This window comes from Gallinula chloropus (assembly GCF_964237585.1).
Source record: "Gallinula chloropus genome assembly, chromosome: Z".
Lineage (NCBI taxonomy): Eukaryota > Metazoa > Chordata > Aves > Gruiformes > Rallidae > Gallinula > Gallinula chloropus.
This window is the reverse complement of record NC_140089.1, coordinates 80358198-80377723: the sequence shown is the minus strand read 5'-3', so window position 1 is coordinate 80377723 and position 19526 is coordinate 80358198. Positions and strand designations below refer to the sequence as shown.

Sequence of the window (19526 nt, the reverse complement as noted above, 5' to 3'; positions counted from 1 at the left end):
TACGAGGGTGGGTGACCTGGCTCTGAGCCCCCGCGGCCCGTTCCCTCGGTATCCCGGCGTGCCTCGGGCTGCCCCGCTGCTATGGCAACGGCCGGAGGGGCTCTGCCTTCCCCGCGCCTCAGGCCGGCTACCCCCCTCCTCCGGCCGGTGCCGCTCGGAGCGGCCCGACAGCGCCTCAGGGCACGGGTCCCACCCTCCGCGGGCAGGGGGGGGAAGGGGGAGCGGGGCTCCGGGGTGCCTGGCAGCGGCGAGAGGGGGGCGGCTGGCCTGACAGCCCTCGGGGAGGTTTGTCCTTCCCGGCTCTGGGCGTCCGAGCGCGGCGTTCCCAGGCGCGCACGGGAGGTGGTGCTGGTCTCCCGCCGTGGCGGCCTCTTGGCTCCCTGTCAGTTGGTTGCCCGCGCTGCCCGGGCGTTCGGTGGATGGGGTAGGGGTTCCCTTTGGCTTGTTTGGTCAGAAGGTCGTTGAGGCAGTTAAAGAGGGGTTAAACAGGCTGGCTGGGCACCGTCCTGGGGCGGGGCGGTGAAGGCTTGCGCTCTGGTTTGCCGGTTTGGAAACCGGAGGTGTCACGGTGCCTCACTGGGCATCCCAGCGCCAAACGTACCGAAACGTGCAGCTCTGTCAGAATGCAAAGCTCTTCCTTCTGATCAATGTTTATCAATATCTGAAGTGTGGGACACAGAGGGAAATGGGCAGCCTCTTCTCAGTGCTCTGTGGGGACAGGACAAGGGGCAACAGCCTCAAGTTGGAGCACAGCAAGTTCCACACCAATATGCAGAGGGACTTCTTCATAGTGAGGGTGACAGAGCCCTGGGACAGGCTGCCCAGGGAGTGGGGGGATGGGGTCTCCTTCTCTGGAGATATTCCAGACCCATCTGGACACCGACCTGTGTGACCTGTCTTAGGGACCCTGTTTTTGCAGGGGAGTTGGACTCTGGAGGTCCCTTCCAACCCCTACAATTATGTGAGATTCCTGGAACTGGGAGTCAGTGTATGTATTCTTCAGGGTGGATTTCTCATCTCTGTTGCTTTCTCTTTCTATATAGGACCAGTTGTCCTGGCTGCATAGCTTATTGATTACAATATTTGCTACTTACGAGGTGTGTTCCTTTCTGTTTACATCAAATTAGTGCTTAACGTGCATGCCAAGAAGCTTTTCATCTTGTATAACAGCCTCACATCTAGCACAGACAGCAGAGAGCCTGTCCTTCAGCATTCATTTTCTCAGTTCTGCCACTGGCATCTTGAGGAGTGCTCTGCTGCAGCAGAGAAATTATTTCAGCAATTTCAGAGAATAATTTCAGTAGTTATTTCTGTATGCCACTTCCAGTGGCACCTCCAGTAACACTGGGGTATTATCTTTGAACAGATCCTTTGGATTTTTGCAGTGAAAAAGCTTCAGAGTTTTAACCAGAAGCCTTCCTTTTGCTTTTTCTTTTTATTCTTTCCTGCCTACAGTATGGCTTGTAGTATATCAAGAGCAAAGAAATGTTCTGCAATGATAACTTATTTTAAAGCTTTAATAGAGATTCCTGTGTCCTTTTAAAAGGAAAGGACTGAGTTGGGGTTTTTTTTAGAATTCAAAAACAGTTATTAAGATGCAGTTTGATTGTGTAGCAAGTACAAATGGATGGATGACTTTTAGCCCACACTGAGATATGCTTCCTGGCTAAATGCATCTAGTCTGTTTGAGCTGTATCTTGTTCCTGCTCCATCCTCTGTGTTCTTCTCCATGCAGTTTACAGAGGGGCATGGCTGTGAGAGCTTGTGGTTTGATCATCTACAGGAGGCTGAAGTCAGCACCATCTTCTAAGGTCACTGATGGTATTGAATACCTCCTGCTTCAGACATCCTATGGGACCCATCACTGGACCCCACCCAAAGGTGATGTTTGTTCTGGTAACACACTTCAGCGTTGTTTGTGTCGGGTATGGGTGAGATTACAGACTGAACTTTGGCTGAGCACTGTTAAGGTCAGCTTTGGGAGCAGTTAATTAGTTGGCAGTCGCTGCTGGTTGTGCTGTTTGTGCAGCAGAGTGGGGAGTTCTGTGGCTGAAATTCTTTGCAGGTTGTGGCAGTGTAAACTATTGGGCATAACTGATTTGGGTTGGGGGTGTGTCACCCAATCTTGCTCCTCAGATGTCTGATGCTTCTGGCAGACATTCAGCAGCCAACTGACATTAGGTAGCTACAGAAAATCTTACCTTTTCGCTCAATTCTGACCCTCTGCCAGATACCACTGCTGCCCTTGCAAACTGTATGGGTCAGACTTTACAGAGGAAGGGTCAGACTTTACATCAAAACATTAGAAAGAAAACTGATGATGTACTTTAAACTGCCTTTCTTAGAAGATGTAGGAGTTTCTTTAGGTTCAGGAGATCACTGATGCACATACCTAATGCAGCAGAGATGAGAGGGACAGGTCGGAGAAGTAACCTTCATCTTCACCTCAGCCATCCTCACCTCAGTGAGGTCCCAAAGGAGAAGACAAGCCCAGCACCCCAAGGCATTAAGCAACCTTTTGTTTGTGAAGACATGGCAGAACCAGTGTTTAGTGGTACATAGTCCTGGTACCAGGAAAAGTACAGCACAGAAATACTTAAGATTCCTTGTGGACCTCCCTATATGCTGCTTTTTGCCCTCTGAGATTTCTTCCTGCTAGTTTTCCTGTTTTGTAAAATGGAGTGATCTTAAAGTATAGTGCAGGAGCAGTTTGTAAACAGGAATCTGCTATTGGGAAAAAAACTCTTGTACAAAACAGTGTCGACTGCGCTCTCCTATTAAGGGAAAGAACAAAAAAACTTCCCAAACCTTCCCCTTTTTCCACTTCACCAAAAGCCTAAGGGAGTAGGGTTTGCAGTCTGCTGGAAAGCTGAAAAACATATGCTGGGACATGATGAGTTTTTGTGGAGCTGGGCGCCATGTGGAGAGGCTGTCTGGGAGCACAGTAATCCTGGACTATAGATTGAAATGACTTGCAGGCACATGCGGGAAATCTTAGACTCACTTTGGGTCGGGAGGGGCCCTTAAAGGTGGCCTGGTGCAGCCCCCTGGCAGTGAGGGGGGAGCTCTTCATCTAGGCACGGTCACTCGGAGCCTCATCACACCTGAGCCCAAATGTTGGCAGGGACGGGGCATCTCCTGGCTCTTGGGCCACCTGTGCCAGCGTTTCGCCAGCCTGCGGGGCCAAGGGCCCTTCCTGCTCTGGGTGTGGAGTCTGCCTGCTGTAGAGTTTCAGCCCCTGAGACCCTGGCCACAGGCCCCAGCACCCAGCCTGTCCCCACCTTTCTCCTCAGTCCCCTTGAAGGACGGCGAGGCCATGGGAAGGTCTCCCCAGAGATTCTCTTGTGCAGGCTGAAGCCGCCCAGTGCCCTCAGCCTTTCCTTCTGGGAGAGGTGCAGCACCCCCCAGTTCCTGTTTGTGGCCCTGCTCTGGGCCCACTGCAGCCAGTGGGTGCCCCCTTGGGCTGAGGGCTGCCAAGCTGGACACAGTACTCCAGGTGAGGTCTGAGCAAGGCAGAAAGGCAGTATCACCTGCCTCAACATACTGTTTAAGGTTTTATAGATCATAAGCCTCATCAGATTCTGGCTTTTTAATAGTAGCTGGGCACAGATTTGGGGGCAGTAAATGAAGGGAAACTATTACATTATATATTTTCTACATTATGAGTGGTCTTCAAAGGCAGCCTCAGGTTGTGTGATGCAATAACGTAACTTGTTTATGATGCAGATGCAGTATTAATGTGGCAGGAGCCAGAATGAGAAGTGGTAATCACCCCTCCAAGAGCATGGAAAAGGCAATTTACAGCTATAGCTGTACATTGATATTTTAAAAGCAGCTGCAACCCTTACGGGATTAAACTGGGCTTGCTTGAATCCGCCCATTTGAGCTTTATCAGCCCCATCTCTACTTCTAGAACTATGACCTTGCACTAGTCAAGGGTGATGGGAGGAAGATGAGGGATTAATTTTCCTCCTCAACATACTGACGCAGGAGGATCTGGAAGCTGTGCTGTGAGGTGCTGCCAGCAGTCCTTTTCCCTCCCAGTAGGTAAACTGTTACACAAAGTTGGAAACTTAACTGAGGTTAGACCTGAGGTTATTGACAACAGTGAGGTGGATTGCCTGTCACTCAGCTGGAGAGCAGCATTGCTGCTGCCTCAGTGCATTGAGCATTTGGTCACTACCAGCGATGATTATCATACAAGATGGTGCTTACTTACTGTTCATGGATGTTCTGTGGGCATTTATTGTGGATACTGTAAAAATAACCCAGTGTGTAAGGCTGAGTCAATTCTGTTTCTCATCTATTAGTAAAAGTTCCAGCTGTGGAAAAACTTACTTAGAAAGGAGATAATTTTGACTTGCAGTGCTTGAGAATTGGAAGGAAAATATTTTTACTTAAATCCTCAGCGTGTTTGATCTCAAATATCTGAGACATCAAATGCAACATCAGATGCTGTTTTTTGCACAGTTGCTGTTTGAAATAGAAGCATATTTTACATTTGAGATGGTGTCGTGTTGTAAGAGGTCATTAAGCTTCTGAAATGCAAAGAAGTGAGTGAAACCTGTTGGGAAAGCAAAGTGAGCTTCCCGCATACCCCAGCTTTAGTACTAAAGGGCAGCTTTGGGTACTTGGACCCTGAGAAAAATTAATATCTGTGATGAAATCATGGCTTTTTGCAGTCAGCTGCATATCAAATAGAGTGACACCAGGGGCAGAATAAATCTTAACTTCTTTTTAATTCTTGAAGCTTCCCAACTCCTCCTATGTTGCTCTTTTGAGTTCTTGCTCGGCTCGTTCTATTTATGTTCTGGTCTGGAGCTTTCATGAGAAAACCAAATCTGACATTTCTCAACAAAAGTACAAACAGCTGGGGATGTGTTATATTTATCCGTTGTTTGTAATGGCACCTCTCATTCTGAGCAACATAAAATAAATGGTGTGTCCTAGAAGAACTGCAGAGCTGGTGAAAGGACTGTCTTTTGGGCTTGCTGTGTTTCAGAAGGGAATATGGGAGAGAAATAAAAATATCTGTGACTGCTTAATTGAAAACTACCTTTTGAGTGGCATTTGTTGGTGCCTGGTCCTGCTGGTTTTGGGCCATCAGCTTGAGTTTTGCAGAAATGAGCCTTAAGCTTCCATGGGAGGGAAGGTTTGAGAGAGTACTGAGACTCGGGCAAGTGAGCAGTCTCTCCTCTAAATGGCTGAAGGAGAAGGATTCCTGAGACACCCAGTCCTCACTCTGATCTAGGGTGGAACGTTAGGGATGCAAAGTGCCTCACAAGAGGAGAGGAGAGCTGGGAAGAAGAGATGTCTAGTGCTGATTGGCCATTGAGAGTTCCAGAAGATGTGGGATAAACAGCAATCCTAAAAGCCATGAGAGAAAGACAAATCAAATAAGAGATTTGGCAAAGTAGTCTCTGTTCTCCATTTTCCACCTGGTCCTGTATCAGTTACAGGGTACCCTCATCTGTCTCCCAGTGTTTCCTCTTGTCGACCGAATAAACAAAATCCGTGTTTTCATCCCAGACACTTTCTCACCTTCTTGACAGGCCACGTGGATCCAGGGGAGGACGACCTGCAGACAGCCTTCCGGGAGACGCAGGAGGAGGCTGGTCTGCAGGCCAGCCAGCTCACCCTCATAGAGGGCTACAAGAAGGAACTTCAGTATCCTGTCCGTGGCCAGCCCAAGACCGTCATTTACTGGCTGGCAGAAGTGAAGGACTCTAACACGGAAATCAAGCTCTCAGAAGAGCACCAAGCTTTCCAGTGGCTGAAGCTGGAGGATGCTTGCAAATTTGCGGAATATGACGACATGCAGGCAACGCTGAAAGAAGCACATCAGTTCCTCTGCTCCAGAGAATAAGTGTTTCTGTGATGGATGAGGGGAATTTTTGAAGAAACATGCCCTTCCCCCCCCCCCTTTTTATTTAAACTACCAAAGAACTACCTGGCTTCAGAAACTTAGATATTTTTTTTAAACCTGTGCAAATTCGGTGAAGATACTTGAGCTTTTAAAGAGCTTATGCTGTTGTCTCCCCTAGCTAACACAAAAAAGCATGGTCCACTTGAACCAGGACCTGTAGATGTCTGAATTGTAACCCAGAGCTAACAAAGGCATCCTCTGTCCCAGTCTCCTTTTCTATCTTTTTCTTCTCTCTTCCTCTTGAAGTGCTGAACAACCACAGGTCTTTCTGAGAAATCATTTCAAATTTCTTGACTTGCTGATGTAGAAAATGAGTTAAGAAAATGAGCATATGGAGATTTTTAATAACAAAATGTTTACTGCAGAAGTTGCACCTTGCATTTCAAATAGGGAAGCAGTAGCTCTGTTCCCAACTCTTCCACTGATACGCTGTGATAACTTGTCAAATCATTTCAGGTCTTGTTTGTTTGTATCATGAATTTATGTACATCACTAATGTACTGTTATGAAAACATTTTCCTTTCAAAGAGTCTTAGTAAATGGCTGACATACAGTATTTAAATGGTAACGTTTGAAGTTCTTCTGCCTCTTCTTTTAACTTTTCCTCTTCAACAGACCCTTTGTCCATATATTATTCAGGGGATTGGGAAAGGGAAATCTGTCTGCTTTATACAGCGTTTTCTGCATAGAATATCTAAGCTAGTGTTCAGTCTCCTGTTTCTTTGATAGCACCTGTGTTTCTGTGGCTGCAGCTTGCACCCATGTGTGGGCATCAGGGCCATGGGCACTGGCATTGCTGGGCTGTAGGTACTCGTGCTGGACAGTCACAGAAGCCTGAGGTGGTACAGAAGTGCTCATCTGCATCAGTGTTCCTGTTGAGCTCTCTTGTTTCATTGACAGAGGGAGCTGAGGCCATTAGGACATTGTGTGATAATGCAACTTCAGTTAGTAACGGTTCATAATCCTTTGGACGTTTTGGTACATAAATACCAAAAAAGCATGATGGAATTACTAAAATATATAGGTGAGTAATGAGTTTTTCTGAACCCCACCGAACTTTGTGAGGGGAAAAATGTCTTTTCTTCCCTACGCCTCTTCTAGCCTTTGCTGCTTAGGCACTTGGATTTTGTGTATGAGAAAATGGGCTCTACTTCCACTTCTCCCTCCTTGTTGCAGGAGTGAAATGAGGGTCATCAGCACCACGTCAGCCATGGAGAAGACCTGTGATACCAGAGATGCCACAGAACTGGACTAAGACATATGGGAGGCAGTTCAGTGTCAGGTTCCACTTCCATTATGCAGCACTCCTCCTTGGTGTATCCTGTATTGATAACCTTACTGCATCAGTGACAGTAGTGTCTTGCTCATCATTCTGTTATCTTCAGAGATTTATAAAAGCTTACTTGCAGCACATCAGCACATCCTTTTTTTTTTGGCTTTTTTGTTTTGTGTGTTTGTCTGCACACACACACACACACTCAAGGATGTGCTGTGATGGAGCTTATATAGACACATACAGAGCTATGAACAATTTCAGTGCTCTTCACAGTCATCTTTTATTTTCATCACTAACACTTTTTACAAGCATTGCAATCAGGTCATGGCAGAGAGTGAACAGCACACCGGTGGGGTGATCGCTCCAAGTGTTTCTCAGCTAGCTTTAGAAACCAAGATAGGAGGTGTCTCCCACTCTCACTACTAGTCCAGCCCCAAGGCAGAATAAGCTATTTAGGAGTCTTTTCTGATGGATGTCTGGCTACCACACTTTTTAAAACCTCTTGTGATGAAGACATACAGTTTGAACTGTTCTATCCATTCTCTCTTCTTGGAGAATTTGGTCTCCAACATCTAATGTAGGTAGACTCATGAGAAATAATTAAAAGATTATAACAACCAGTGAAAGAGAGGGGAGAAAATGGTTAAAACTGTGCTGCTTCAGAGTCTTAATTTTTCATTATTGTTTGAGCTACCATTTAATCAGTGCTGTGTAAACAATAATGTTACTGCCTTCATGTTTATAAGCAAGATTTGCATATTAAGTATGAATTATAGAGAGTCATTAACAAGTCATCTGTTCTGCCCATTCAGCAGTAATGAACACAAGCACTTGCTGCTTTGGAAAGCACAATATGAGCTGAACTCCAAGTAAGTATTTGCATTTTAATGGCACTGCATACATTGTGTTACCAAAGCCTGTCTAGCTTTTGGAGGGTAACAGGTGCCATGCACTGTTAGGTGATGTGCTCCTTGGGCAAAATTTCAAAAGTGAGCATCTTAGTTGAGGTAGGAAAAGATACAGGGGATGTAACTGATAATTGGTGAGGCACTGCATGTGCATTTTGTGTGTACAGAATGTATTGCCACAGATTTTGTGCACAGAATGATGCTTAAACATTTGGAAACTTGACCCAAAAGTCTCTGGATTGGTTTTAAAAGTGGAAATGTTGGAATGTCAGAATTTAATCCTGATAGTGTTGTTTGTGGTCACTGCTTACTGGTGAAGAAGGAGTTCTGCCTCTGCCCCTAGTAGTAAAATATTTTACCAAGGAGCATGTGGGAAACCCTCCAGTAAACAATTATGAAATAATCTGCCTGGGGATGATTTTTATGCCCTGAAACAATAACGTTTGTAGTTTCTTTCTTGAGACCATCTAAGTTCTTGGTCATAATAATATCTTGGGGCACTTAACTTTTTACAAGGCCCAAATGTGATCTGTGTTTAAAAAGAAAAACATTACAAAAGCTAAAAACATCAGAGACCTTAAGTTCCATAGAGACCTTATTTCTGCCTTAGGTTAAATAAAACCAAACTCTAGAGTAGTCCAAGCTCCACTGAAATAACACAAGTGAAAAGCGTTGTCTGAGTAAGGGACAGGTTAGAATATGGTTTCCCTTGCTCTGCTAATACACAGGCACAGCTCATACTTGTAATTACTGGGTGTAGCATTTCTTTCACCAAATAATGCGTGATTTATAGCCATGATTATGATTTACATCGTCACAAGATCAGAGAGGAGGAAAGCACAAATTCATTTATATTAGGAAATCACTAAGCCATTGCAAGTTTCACTGAGAAAAGCTCAGGATTTAGCATGATAGGTCACAGGTAATTATGCTCCTACAAGAAGGCACTACAACAGTGCCTTATTCCTTTCTAGCAAAAAAAAAAAAAGACTGTATTACTGCTCTACATGGGAGCAGTATATCTGTTCATTGACTATTCCATGTTACTGTAGGAAATCAGAGGCTGCAGCTGGTATAATATAATATCCCCATGTAATGTAATGGCTGGATAATGTAATATCCCCAACAAGCATCACCAATGTTACTTGTCATTCGACATAAAGAAAGGAGGTTTGTGTTCTAGTAAGGTCTAGTGCATCCTAAATACAGAAACATTTTGGGAGACGCATGTTCTCTCAGCAGGACTCCTGCAGTGATGCAGAGAGGACAATGGAATCCAACCTTTCAAGTTAGAAAAATTACTTGCTCTTACTAGATTGATAATTTAGTGGGGGGAGTATTTTGGCAGCTATCTGGAGGAGACTCTAATTTTTTGAGGCAGTTCTTATTAGTTACATTCTCACATTGACAAAGTAACTGACAGCCTTCTGTGCCTGTTGGCAGCTAGTTTTATCTTTAAAATGATTTAAAGATCATCAGGACTTTGTCTCCAAGGATTTACTTTCTCATACTCTTAGGAACTGCAATTTCAGGGCAATGGGCAGTTGCATTTGGTGAGAGTCTTGGCTTCATTTAGCTAAATCTGGCTTTTGTTAAATCAGGGTTAAATCGGCTCTGGAAGAGCTAAGCAGCATGTGCCTGTACAAATCAAACAATCTGCTCTGCTTGCTTCAGCCTCATGCTGTGCAAGGAGATTGTTCTCAAGTGTTAAAAAAACCCAGCTAAACAAACAGCACTTACAACTCCCTGTCAGAACAGCAAGGCTAGGGAGGAGATTGGCTATGGTGGCACTCTTCCTGGTGGGAGCAGTGACACAGCATGGAACAGCTGCTCCCTTGTTTTGGAGCTAGTCCACCTGGTAATTGGCATTATCAAAAAGAGGAGTGACAGTCCCATCCTTCCACTCAATGAGGATCTCTCCACGCCTCAGGGAAGGGGAACGAGAGGGTGGCAGGTACAGCTGGGGCCCTCTTCGTAAGGGAGACGGCTCCCGTAAGTCAGTTCTGCTGCTGTTGGCTGGGGAGTTCTTCAGAGCAGAGAGGATTTTCTTCTTCCTAGCAGGAGAGAGAAGAGGGTGTGTAACTGCATCTGCCTGTCATGTGGTTGCTGCTCCATGTGGACTGGATCAGCACCTGTAGCTCCCAAATTCTCCAAAACCCTCAGGGATGGTGCAAGGTGTGTAAAGGAGAAGGAGCCAGTGCTAGTGGCTGCATTTGGGCAGGATAGTGAGTGGGAGGGAGAAACAGAGGTGGAGAGGAGAAATCAAGGGTGATATCATGTGTGGGCAGGCTCATCTGCTCAGGGACAGACACTTCAGGTGTGGGATTGGGAAGGGAGCTGAGATCAAGGCTTTCGTTCTGAAATGCTGGATGGGGAGGTGGCAAACCAAATGAAACTCACTTGTTGTAGTGAACATTGAGTGTCAATATAATCAATCCCAGTATGAATGCCAAGGGGCTGAGGACCAGCATGGCCGTCTTCCAGTTGGTGCCTAAAAGGACATCATAGAAAACAATCATGTGTTTGCAGTATCTATCCCTGTTCTTAGGCAACAGCCTCAGTTGCCACAAAACCATCTGTAATACCCCTGAAGACTAGCAGAAAGCAGGAAAAGTGCTTTTTTCCATAAGAACAGCACCTTACAGCTGCTTTACACTGTACAGCATCCTTCTATTGAAAATGGCCACAAGAAGGTTTTCTTTCTTGCTAGGAAGACGATAGCTGTTCATGCTTCTCTGCTCTGCAGCTCTCTGATGCAAAGTAAGAAGGGCAGTGGGAAGGCACCAGTGCTAGTGGGTATCTGTATCTCCTAGTGAGATGGAACAAAGCATTTGTGTATTTTTACGCACTTCTGTACTCCAGGTCTGGGGAGATTTGTCTGATCTTTAAAAGGAGCTTTTTCACAGGTAATTTGGTGTCTCTGTCCCCTACTGAGCAGCCTCAGCAAGACCCAGAGGATTGTAACTCTGTAATGATGGGAAGGTCAGGGGGAACTGAAGAACCTTCATCCACCTGGTTTCTTTTTCACCCTGGCTGATCCCTGGACCTACCTGCAAGTCTGGCCCCAGCATTTTTCCCTCGATTTCCATGGTGCTTTTTAGAGTGATTGTGGGACGGATCTAGGGGAAGAAGCAGAGAGACTCAGATTAGCAGCTTTCATTGTTGGACCAGAGGAAGCTCCACCTTCCTCTTGGGGCCACACTGTAACTACAAATCCCCTTTGTATGGAGCTGAAATGGAAAATGGAATTTTCTTGTTCCTCAGCTTCCCCAGCCACAGATGTTTTTTGCTTCTAGAACATCTGATGGCTGTGCCTGCAGGTTGAGACTATGGCCTTATCACTGAACCGCTTGCCAAGGCAAACATCTCTCAACATGTTGTATTAGAGTAAAGCCTTGAACCACTCCACAGTACTCAAGGAAGTTCCTCAGAAGTACTCAGGTTCTTACCACTGCTGAAGATGCTTGAGTAATCTCTGGGTGCCACCCACAGTCTCATTCCTGCTGTTCTCACATGGAATCAGAAAAGAAAGGTGCTCACCCTCATTGGCAGGGAGGTATGCCTGTTTGGTCCTCACTGGAGACACTGTGCTATCCAATTCGTTAGCCAGAGGCGGGTCAGTCAAGCTCACAGAAGATTCTCTGTCCACAGCATCAATCCTTGATGAATCAATGGTTTTAGCTTAGAAGGAAATAAAGCCAAAATACGTGTGATTATTGTTTACTTTTTGTACAGAAACCTGGATAAGCTCAGTGCCTGGCAAGGGAAGGAAACCCAGCCCTGCTGAGTTAGTCCTCTGCTCTGCAAGGCAAATAGGTCATGGTGCAACAGTGATTACCCCCTCCTGTGTATCAGAGGCCATCAGATTTCAAAGATGAAATGAACCTCTCAAGGCTGAATCCACAGCCAGAACAGAGCTTGTTTTCTGATGGTAAGTAAGGTCATTGGTCTAAAAAGTATGAATGCAGCAACAGCTGTTAAAGGATGAGATGTGAGGAAGAGGCAAGCAGAACTGTAGCTAAGCATCACAGGTATTACAAACATGGCAGATGAATAAATGGTGGTTAATAGTCCGTATCTCTTGCAAGGATCGGTGGTACCTTTTGCTATGTCAGCCTTACTGCAGAACTAGGGTATGTGAGACCGTAAGTACTGCTAGAGGGGAGGCTGTGGGAAATCTTCTAGCAGCAGTAGTCACTCCTCTCTTGCACTGAATGTCACAAGGTCCAGGAACTCCTATCTGCAGGGCTCCCTGCTGCTTATCCTAACCTTCTCCCTTGCTGTGGCATGAGCATCCACAGGTACACGGGTGTAATTTATTGAGCAAATAACCTGCCAAAGTAAAAGTTGTCTGTTGCTGGTCAACTGAAACTTTGATAAGAAAGGCCTAAACAAACACAGAAGACTTTGATGTTGTTACTGAGTAGTCAGAGTTTCCCTCCAGTAGACTCTGAACCAGGGGTTTGATAGGAAAATTATCAGTTTGAACAAGACACACTGAACTGGCACAACCTGACTCAAAGCCTGCTCTGTGTTTACCCTTGCAGCCTTATTTGGGGAGCCTGGCTCCAAGGCAGCTCTGGGCTGCCGGGAACATTGCCTTGGGGAATGCAAATGCCCTTTTCACATGCCTTTTTCCCATATCCTAAATGTTCCACGCATTTCTTAGCCTATATTTAACTATCTTATTATGGTATCTAATTTGTATTGGCTGTATTTACCTTCATGTTAAACAAACATTAGCACTTGTGACTACTGGTCTGTGATAATTATATGTTAATGTTACAGCTAGCTAATTAAAAAAACTCACTGAAAAGGCCATCTTACCTGTACATGACAGCTAAAAAAAGGCTATCCTATCTCTTTTTTTATTGCAAAGCAGATATAGCCTCTTTGTGTCAAAAGGTTATACCCATAATCCATTTGCTTATGCCAACCAGATTCATCACACTTTCTCTTTTACTCATTTCTGCAAAGCTGGAAGTCTCATTTGGGCCATCAAGCCTTAAGGTAAGGAGCAGCCTCATGTAAGGGAGATAATTTGCCCTGAGGAAAGTTAGGAACATCATCAGCTACAGAATGGACAAGCACAGAAGGTCATTAAAATGCCAGCGCTTTTCTGGAGTGGAGGAAGGCAGAGAAGGAACTGAGTGTGATTGTCAGGTCTCAGTTCTGGACACAGCTGCACAAGAAAAGTCCTGAAACCACCTTCCTTTACATAAGTAAATGAAAGAGTGAAACAGACTGGGCCATGAATTATCAGTGGTGGGTAGTGGATTTCACTGGCCATATGACAAATGATGGCAGTCACATCTTGGTGACATGGCCATGCCTGATGCCTGTAACCATTGTGTCTGGCATCTAAAACTCTGACAGAGACATGTTTGTGACCAGTCTAGGCAGAGGGTAGTGAACTTTCATGAAGCAAAAGATTGGTTTTGCCGAAGCCAAGGCCATTAAACTGATAATATATCACAGATTTTTTATCATTTTTGCTGTCATGTTTTAGGTTTTCTTAATGCAAGGGGAGGGCAAGACCTTTAACGGCCTCCCACCACTTGCTATATTCATTAGGCTCTTTATGGTTACATTAGGCACCAGGAGCGAGGTTCACTATTGAGGATCATGAGAGCATGGGATGAAGATTAGCACCATGGTTCTGTTAGTGATGGGAGCGCTGTTGTGGTCTGATAGGGGATAACTGTAATGTGTTGCTTAGAAACTGAAGCAACATTTCAAATACAGTAACTCCTCAATAATTCATACAAGCTTAAAAGAGGTTTTCAGCTGCATCCAGTTTTCTTGTTACCAAAAAATGGCATCGTAAAGTAACAAAAGCCCCCTCAAAGTCCTCAGTGCCTGTTTATATGGGACTTCCTTGGTTGTTTTGGACTTGGGAGGATCAAGAAATTCCTCCTATTCTTAGCTCTGGGAACCAATTCAGATGAACTTTCCAAAAGAGTTTTGCCTTTCATCAGAATTGCATCTGGGGCTCAGAGACCCGATCCTTTAAGGTGTTACATGCTTTCCGGAGAACACCGAACTGCAACTACTGGAAACCAGTGGTACCAAGTGGTTGGGCTGCCTCAGAGCCGTTTGGTATCTCTCCAGATGGGCCCACGAGTTAGAATGATGGATGCAAGCCTGGTGTTAGGTGGCTTGGATGACACCCAAGGTTAGATGTTATCTGATGCTAAATCTACCTCATCTTACTTTCATAACTCCACACCCGCAGGTCTACAGCATGTTGTGTTGGTTTGCTGGGCCTTAGAGCTGCTGGCTGGGTAGCAGCACAGATGGTTTCATCCGCTAAAGTCTTCCACCTGCTGAATTTGTCCTTCTCCCTTGTGAAAAAGACCTTGTGGCCTCCTTCCTTAGTGCTGAGGTGGAAGCCCAAGCTCTGCAGAGTCAGGCGTCCCTTCTTGCTGCAGGACCATGCTTGGTGTTCCCAGTCCCCACAAGGCTCCAGCTTGACCAGGACATAGTCCTGCCACTTGTGGGCTGACAAACACTTCTTGGTCTGAAGGCTGACGATGGTCCTCGTGGCAGGGTCCCAACTCCACTGCTGCTGCTGGGAGTGCACCTTGCACTCAGTCAGGCTGATTCTGCTGGTCTCATGGTGGGAGACACGAATGCACTTTTCCAGCTGGATGTTCCTTATGAGGAAGCCGTGTCCCTCTGATACTGTGGTACAATCAGAGCACGGTTTAGTACTGTGAATGTTTGAGCAAACAACTCTTGTGAGCACTAGACATTGTAAACGACTGAGGAAGGGAAGATGTAACCCACCAATCCTTTCCTGGGTGGGCACTCCCTGATAAAACAGTTTCCCCAGCTTTATAATTCCCCACAATGACATTTCTTTGAATACAAGGTGTGCAAATAGCCAGGCGCAATACCAGAGAAAAACAGCCACGACATAAGTCTCCCATGTAACTAATGGGGAAAAAACATCTTTGAAAATTTATAGTGTTACGAAATATCTGCATATATATATATATTTATTTATTTTTAAATTGAGTATTTGCTTTATCTACCCATCCTTCCTCCCTCACTCCAAAATAATTGGCTGGTATTGGGGTTTTCTTGTCCCTATCTGGGTTAAATTCTTCTTACTTAAAAAAATATAGAAACCCCTGAATTCCCCAGGTAGTGTTCATCTAATGGCCATTTTGGGCGACTGCTTCCATTAAGCAGCTTCGGGTGCTGTTACAGCAATGCTGGAATAAAAACATACCCCATCTGAAAGTCTGGCAGCACTTGGGCTGACACAGCTTATCTTAAGTGTTGAAATAACCCTGGATTGAGCACACTGCTCTGTGCTCCCCAGGCCTTTTTTACCCCTCTGTAAGAGAGAGGTGTTACAGCTGCCCTATAACAGACAATTTGAAACAGTTTCTGTAATTGCACTTTGCTTTTAATAGCAACGGGTCTCAGCATTTCTGGTGGTTTAGGATGGGTGTCATCCTGTGAACTGGACAGTTGCCCCTGTTTCCAGTACAAAACCATCAGGTGTGGCCTGTGAACATCCTGAGCAATATGTTAAACGCTAAACCATCTGTCACTGACATGGGTGCACCTTCTGCTGCTTATTTTACGACTGGAAATAGAGGATAGAAATAAAAGATTCAAGTTTCTGCACATTCTGAGAATTCATTTTAATTACAACTAACACATGGAGGTTTTTTTTTCCTCTTTTCCCCAGGACTCAGGGTTATAAAAGCCTGATCAGCATAGAGTTTTGAACATAAAGAGTAAGAGGAGGCTGAAAAGAGATGTTAGACAAGAACACTGATGTTTATCTAAACAATCGTTTCTGCAGTTTCCCCTCCCAAAGCGAAGAACAATAGTTTCTGCTGGCAGCAAGTATTTGGGTCAGTACCTGAAAGAAGTAATGACAGTGTAAACAGAAGACGGTACACAATACCAAGGGCACAAACAATAGCTTAAAAGACTTCTTATGTTTTCTCTCAGGAAATTCCAGGGGTCTGCTAGATTAATAGTGCTTGGGGATTGTTAAATCAGAAATAGCTCAGGGCTTTCTGCTCAGCCTGACTGCCTGGGGAGAGGCAGGGGAGGACTCCTGTGCTGGCTCTGAGATGAGGATGGATGTGTCCGCTCTGGGATATTGATGAGTTTCATGGACTTGTGAGAGACACAGATCTATGCAATTCCTTCCAAGCCCATGTGCCTAAATGGAAGTTAAATATCTGGAGGATCTGTGGATGGCTTATGAGTCCTGTCCTCTGTACCCCCTATTGAGGGCTGGATGGAGGGACGGTGCATGTACCGTGGGTTTGCCAGCTTCCAAAGGCAGGAGAAATGTCTCATTTATAATCTCCCACAAACTTTAGAAAATCCAAAGAGATTAATACAATCCCCCACCATGTTTCTTCTAGGACCTGGAATCCAGGATTCTCGCCTTTCGGCTTCATCTTAACTGGGAGAAACCAATTTATGAAGTAATTATCAGAGAGCTGCATGAAACTGTAACAGGAGAACATGAGAACTGTGCTGGGTCAGATAAAACACCTGCTGAGACCAGTATCCTGTCTCCAGCGCTGGGCTGGTGCCTATTAGCATTTGCTAACAGGGGAAGAGGGTAAGGCAAGTGAAGAGCTCACTCAATACAAGGTCACTGGTGCCTCTTTCCTAAATGCATCAACTACTTAAGAGATAATCACTGGGTATCTATGGTTAATTTCCCCCCCCCCATGTACCCTACATTGTGTGTACTCTGAATTCTGTTGATCAGTTGGTATCACAAGCTCCTTCTGCAGCTCCGTGCAGTCAGCTTCAGTTTTAATTATTCTGAGTAATTTTGTGCCATCAGCAAACTTCATTACATCATTTTTCACCCCTTTTCCCAAGATTGCTGTGTTGAAATAGCCCTGATACTTTGTCAGCACCTGTTGATACCTTCTCTCTGCAGTGATCACTGCCAACTGATTCCACCCCTCTGTTCCTGTGGGTGAAATGGCTCTCTGATTCCATGAGAATGGAGTTTCTTAAGGGTCTTGACAGAAGTATCCTTCAAAAAGCCTTTTGCAAACACAAGCACAAGGTCTAGATCAGCTTCCTGCCTTTATGCACTCAGTGATGCCACGGATGTTAGGGATTCCCACTACAGAAGCTATATTGACTTTTCTCATGTATATCTGCCTGCAAATTCTGCTCTGTGTTTCCACTGACTTGCCTGATGCTCAAATCAAGCCTGGTGACCTGTGTTTCCCCATGAAGATCATACTTAGGGTGTTACGAATGGCTGTAACACCGCCCTTTGGTGCTGATGCTGCTTTAAGTAATGTCAGTTTTGTTTGACAGCACTCTTCAGGCTGCAGAGAATGGCTGCCTGGTGAGGCTGTGAGAGAACGGCTGACCATGCCTGAAGTGAACACCCGTGCAAATAATCCACTTGCCTTTTCAACCCTGCCCTGCTGTGGTTGCCTTTCTTCACAGAATCACAGAATTGTAGAGGTTGGAAGGGACCTCAAGAGATCATCAAGCCCAACCCCCATGAGTTCTTACATTTACATCATTTAGACTGGCATCCTTACCCCCACCATACTCCTACTTCACATACAGTTGAAAATTTCTTTTAGCTGGTTTTTATGCTCTTTCTAGGTTGCTTCTCTAATCTTTTATCTCATATGTTTTATTATGGGGTTTGTTATTAGACATACCATGATATTTTTTGTTTTGGTTTGGGGGGTTTTTTGGCCTTTCCTTGGCACGAAGTGTTCATTTGATTTTAAAAATAAAAGAAGAAGAGCATTGCTGCTTAACTCAGCGAGCAGATTTGTGTTTTGGCCCTGTGTACAGTCCCTGCTTCCAAACATTCCCCTCTAAAAGATTGCCACGTTCCCTGCACGTTAGCAGCAAGCATTGTACGCCCTGTGTTACCTACCAACCTCTTGCAGTTGTGAGCTGCCCCTTCCTACCAGCTTTTTGGGATTTGGTTTTTTTAAGGTCTCAGTTTTCAGAGACTCACCCCACCCAACGACCAGGGCAGCCCACCTGCCACGGGAATACATGTGAGCTGAGGAACATCAACACTGCCACTGAGATGCTTCCCTTTGAGATTTGTGTATCTCCTCAGCAGAGAATGACACCAACATACTAATGGATTTTCATTTTCACACCTTACCTCAGGTCCAAAAGTATAACCACTGTTTTACAGTTTGGGGACTAGCTACACTTGGCTTGCTTCAGTATTACACAGGAGGACGGCAGCAAAGCTGGGGCCATACTCTTCCTCTGAGGGGTGGTCCAAGTTCCTTTCGCTGTGGACAGCGGCATTTCCATGTTTTGCATGACTCTTGCCCAGCAAGATGTGAGGCCTGTGTCCGTTGCGCAGGTTCACCACCCACTACCCTTATGTTACTGCTCTCCTGATGTTGGTATCATAGAATGGTCTGGGTTGGAAGGGACCCCAAGGATCACAGAGTTCCACCCCCCTGCCACAGGCAGGGACACCAACCTCCAGGCCTGGAGCTACACAAGGTTGCCCAGGGCCCCATCCAGCCTGGCCTTGAACACCCCCGGGGATGGGGCATCCACCACCTCTCTGGGCAGCCCCTTCCAGCCCCTCGCCACTCTCTGTAAAGAACTTCCCCCTAATATCTAATCTAGACCTTCCCTCCTTCAGCTTCACTCCATCTCCCTTGTCCTGCCATTGTCTGCCCTTTTAAAAAGCTGATTCCCCTCCTGTTTATCTGCTCCCTTCAGGGACAGGAGGGCTGCAATGAAGCCCCCCTGCAGCTTCAATCAGATGTTGCTGAGTGAGGAACTTACAGTTAGGTAACAGGCAACTGGCAGCACTCATTGCAAATGTCCCACACAGTCACAATGAGTAGACCAGCAAATAAAGCACAAGTATCTTTACTTTGGGTTACTCACTGGGCACCAAAAATCCTTACTCAGGAGACAAAATTACTTTTTTTGCCCCAAAAGATTTCTGATCCCCACTGCTCAGAAGCTCTGCAAATAAGGCCATCAACCCTAACATTTTGAGAATGTTAATCTGGATCAAGCAGAACATCCAAGGTACTCTCTGGGGATGGGATTCTGCATCTCTGGAAAATGCCAGGCTTACCCACAGACCCTGAGTAGATGCCTGCTTTGAGCTGCTCATGTTTGAACATTTTGGCCTCTTCGTATTTTTAGGAACAACATAAACAATTTCCAGCAAAGGCGCTTGATGCCAGCTCGTTTGTCCTATGACACTGCCACTCTGTCTGGTTACAAGAAAGAAAAGCAAGCAAATATAGCCCCTTGCTTCTCTGCAGCATGGCCACCCTTGGGACATGCTGTTCCTTGTAGGATTAGGAGGAAAAACCATGCAATGTTCCTAATTAAGGTAATGCCACCAGAAAAGCCTTGGTTACCAGTAATCCCTGGCTGGCTGGGAGTTTCA

The 19526-nt window shown here is 45.5% G+C and overlaps 2 protein-coding genes across 2 annotated transcripts; one reads left to right on the top strand and one right to left on the bottom strand.

Moving 5' to 3' along the window:
• Positions 1-1046: 1046 nt before the first annotated feature.
• Positions 1047-6450, top strand: NUDT2 (nudix hydrolase 2). Its single transcript, XM_084278794.1, has 3 exons — positions 1047-1097; positions 1736-1881; positions 5553-6450. The coding sequence occupies exons 2-3, from the start codon at positions 1749-1751 to the stop codon at positions 5864-5866; spliced, it is 447 nt and encodes a 148-aa protein (XP_084134920.1). The 5' UTR covers positions 1047-1097; positions 1736-1748; the 3' UTR covers positions 5867-6450.
• A 3506-nt stretch (positions 6451-9956) lies between these two features.
• LOC311203780 (uncharacterized protein) lies at positions 9957-19254 on the bottom strand (the record flags this gene model as incomplete). Its single annotated transcript, XM_084278538.1, has 6 exons — positions 9957-10164; positions 10511-10601; positions 11161-11229; positions 11651-11791; positions 14324-14794; positions 19206-19254. The coding sequence occupies 6 exons, from the start codon at positions 19252-19254 to the stop codon at positions 9957-9959; spliced, it is 1029 nt and encodes a 342-aa protein (XP_084134664.1).
• Positions 19255-19526: the final 272 nt, after the last annotated feature.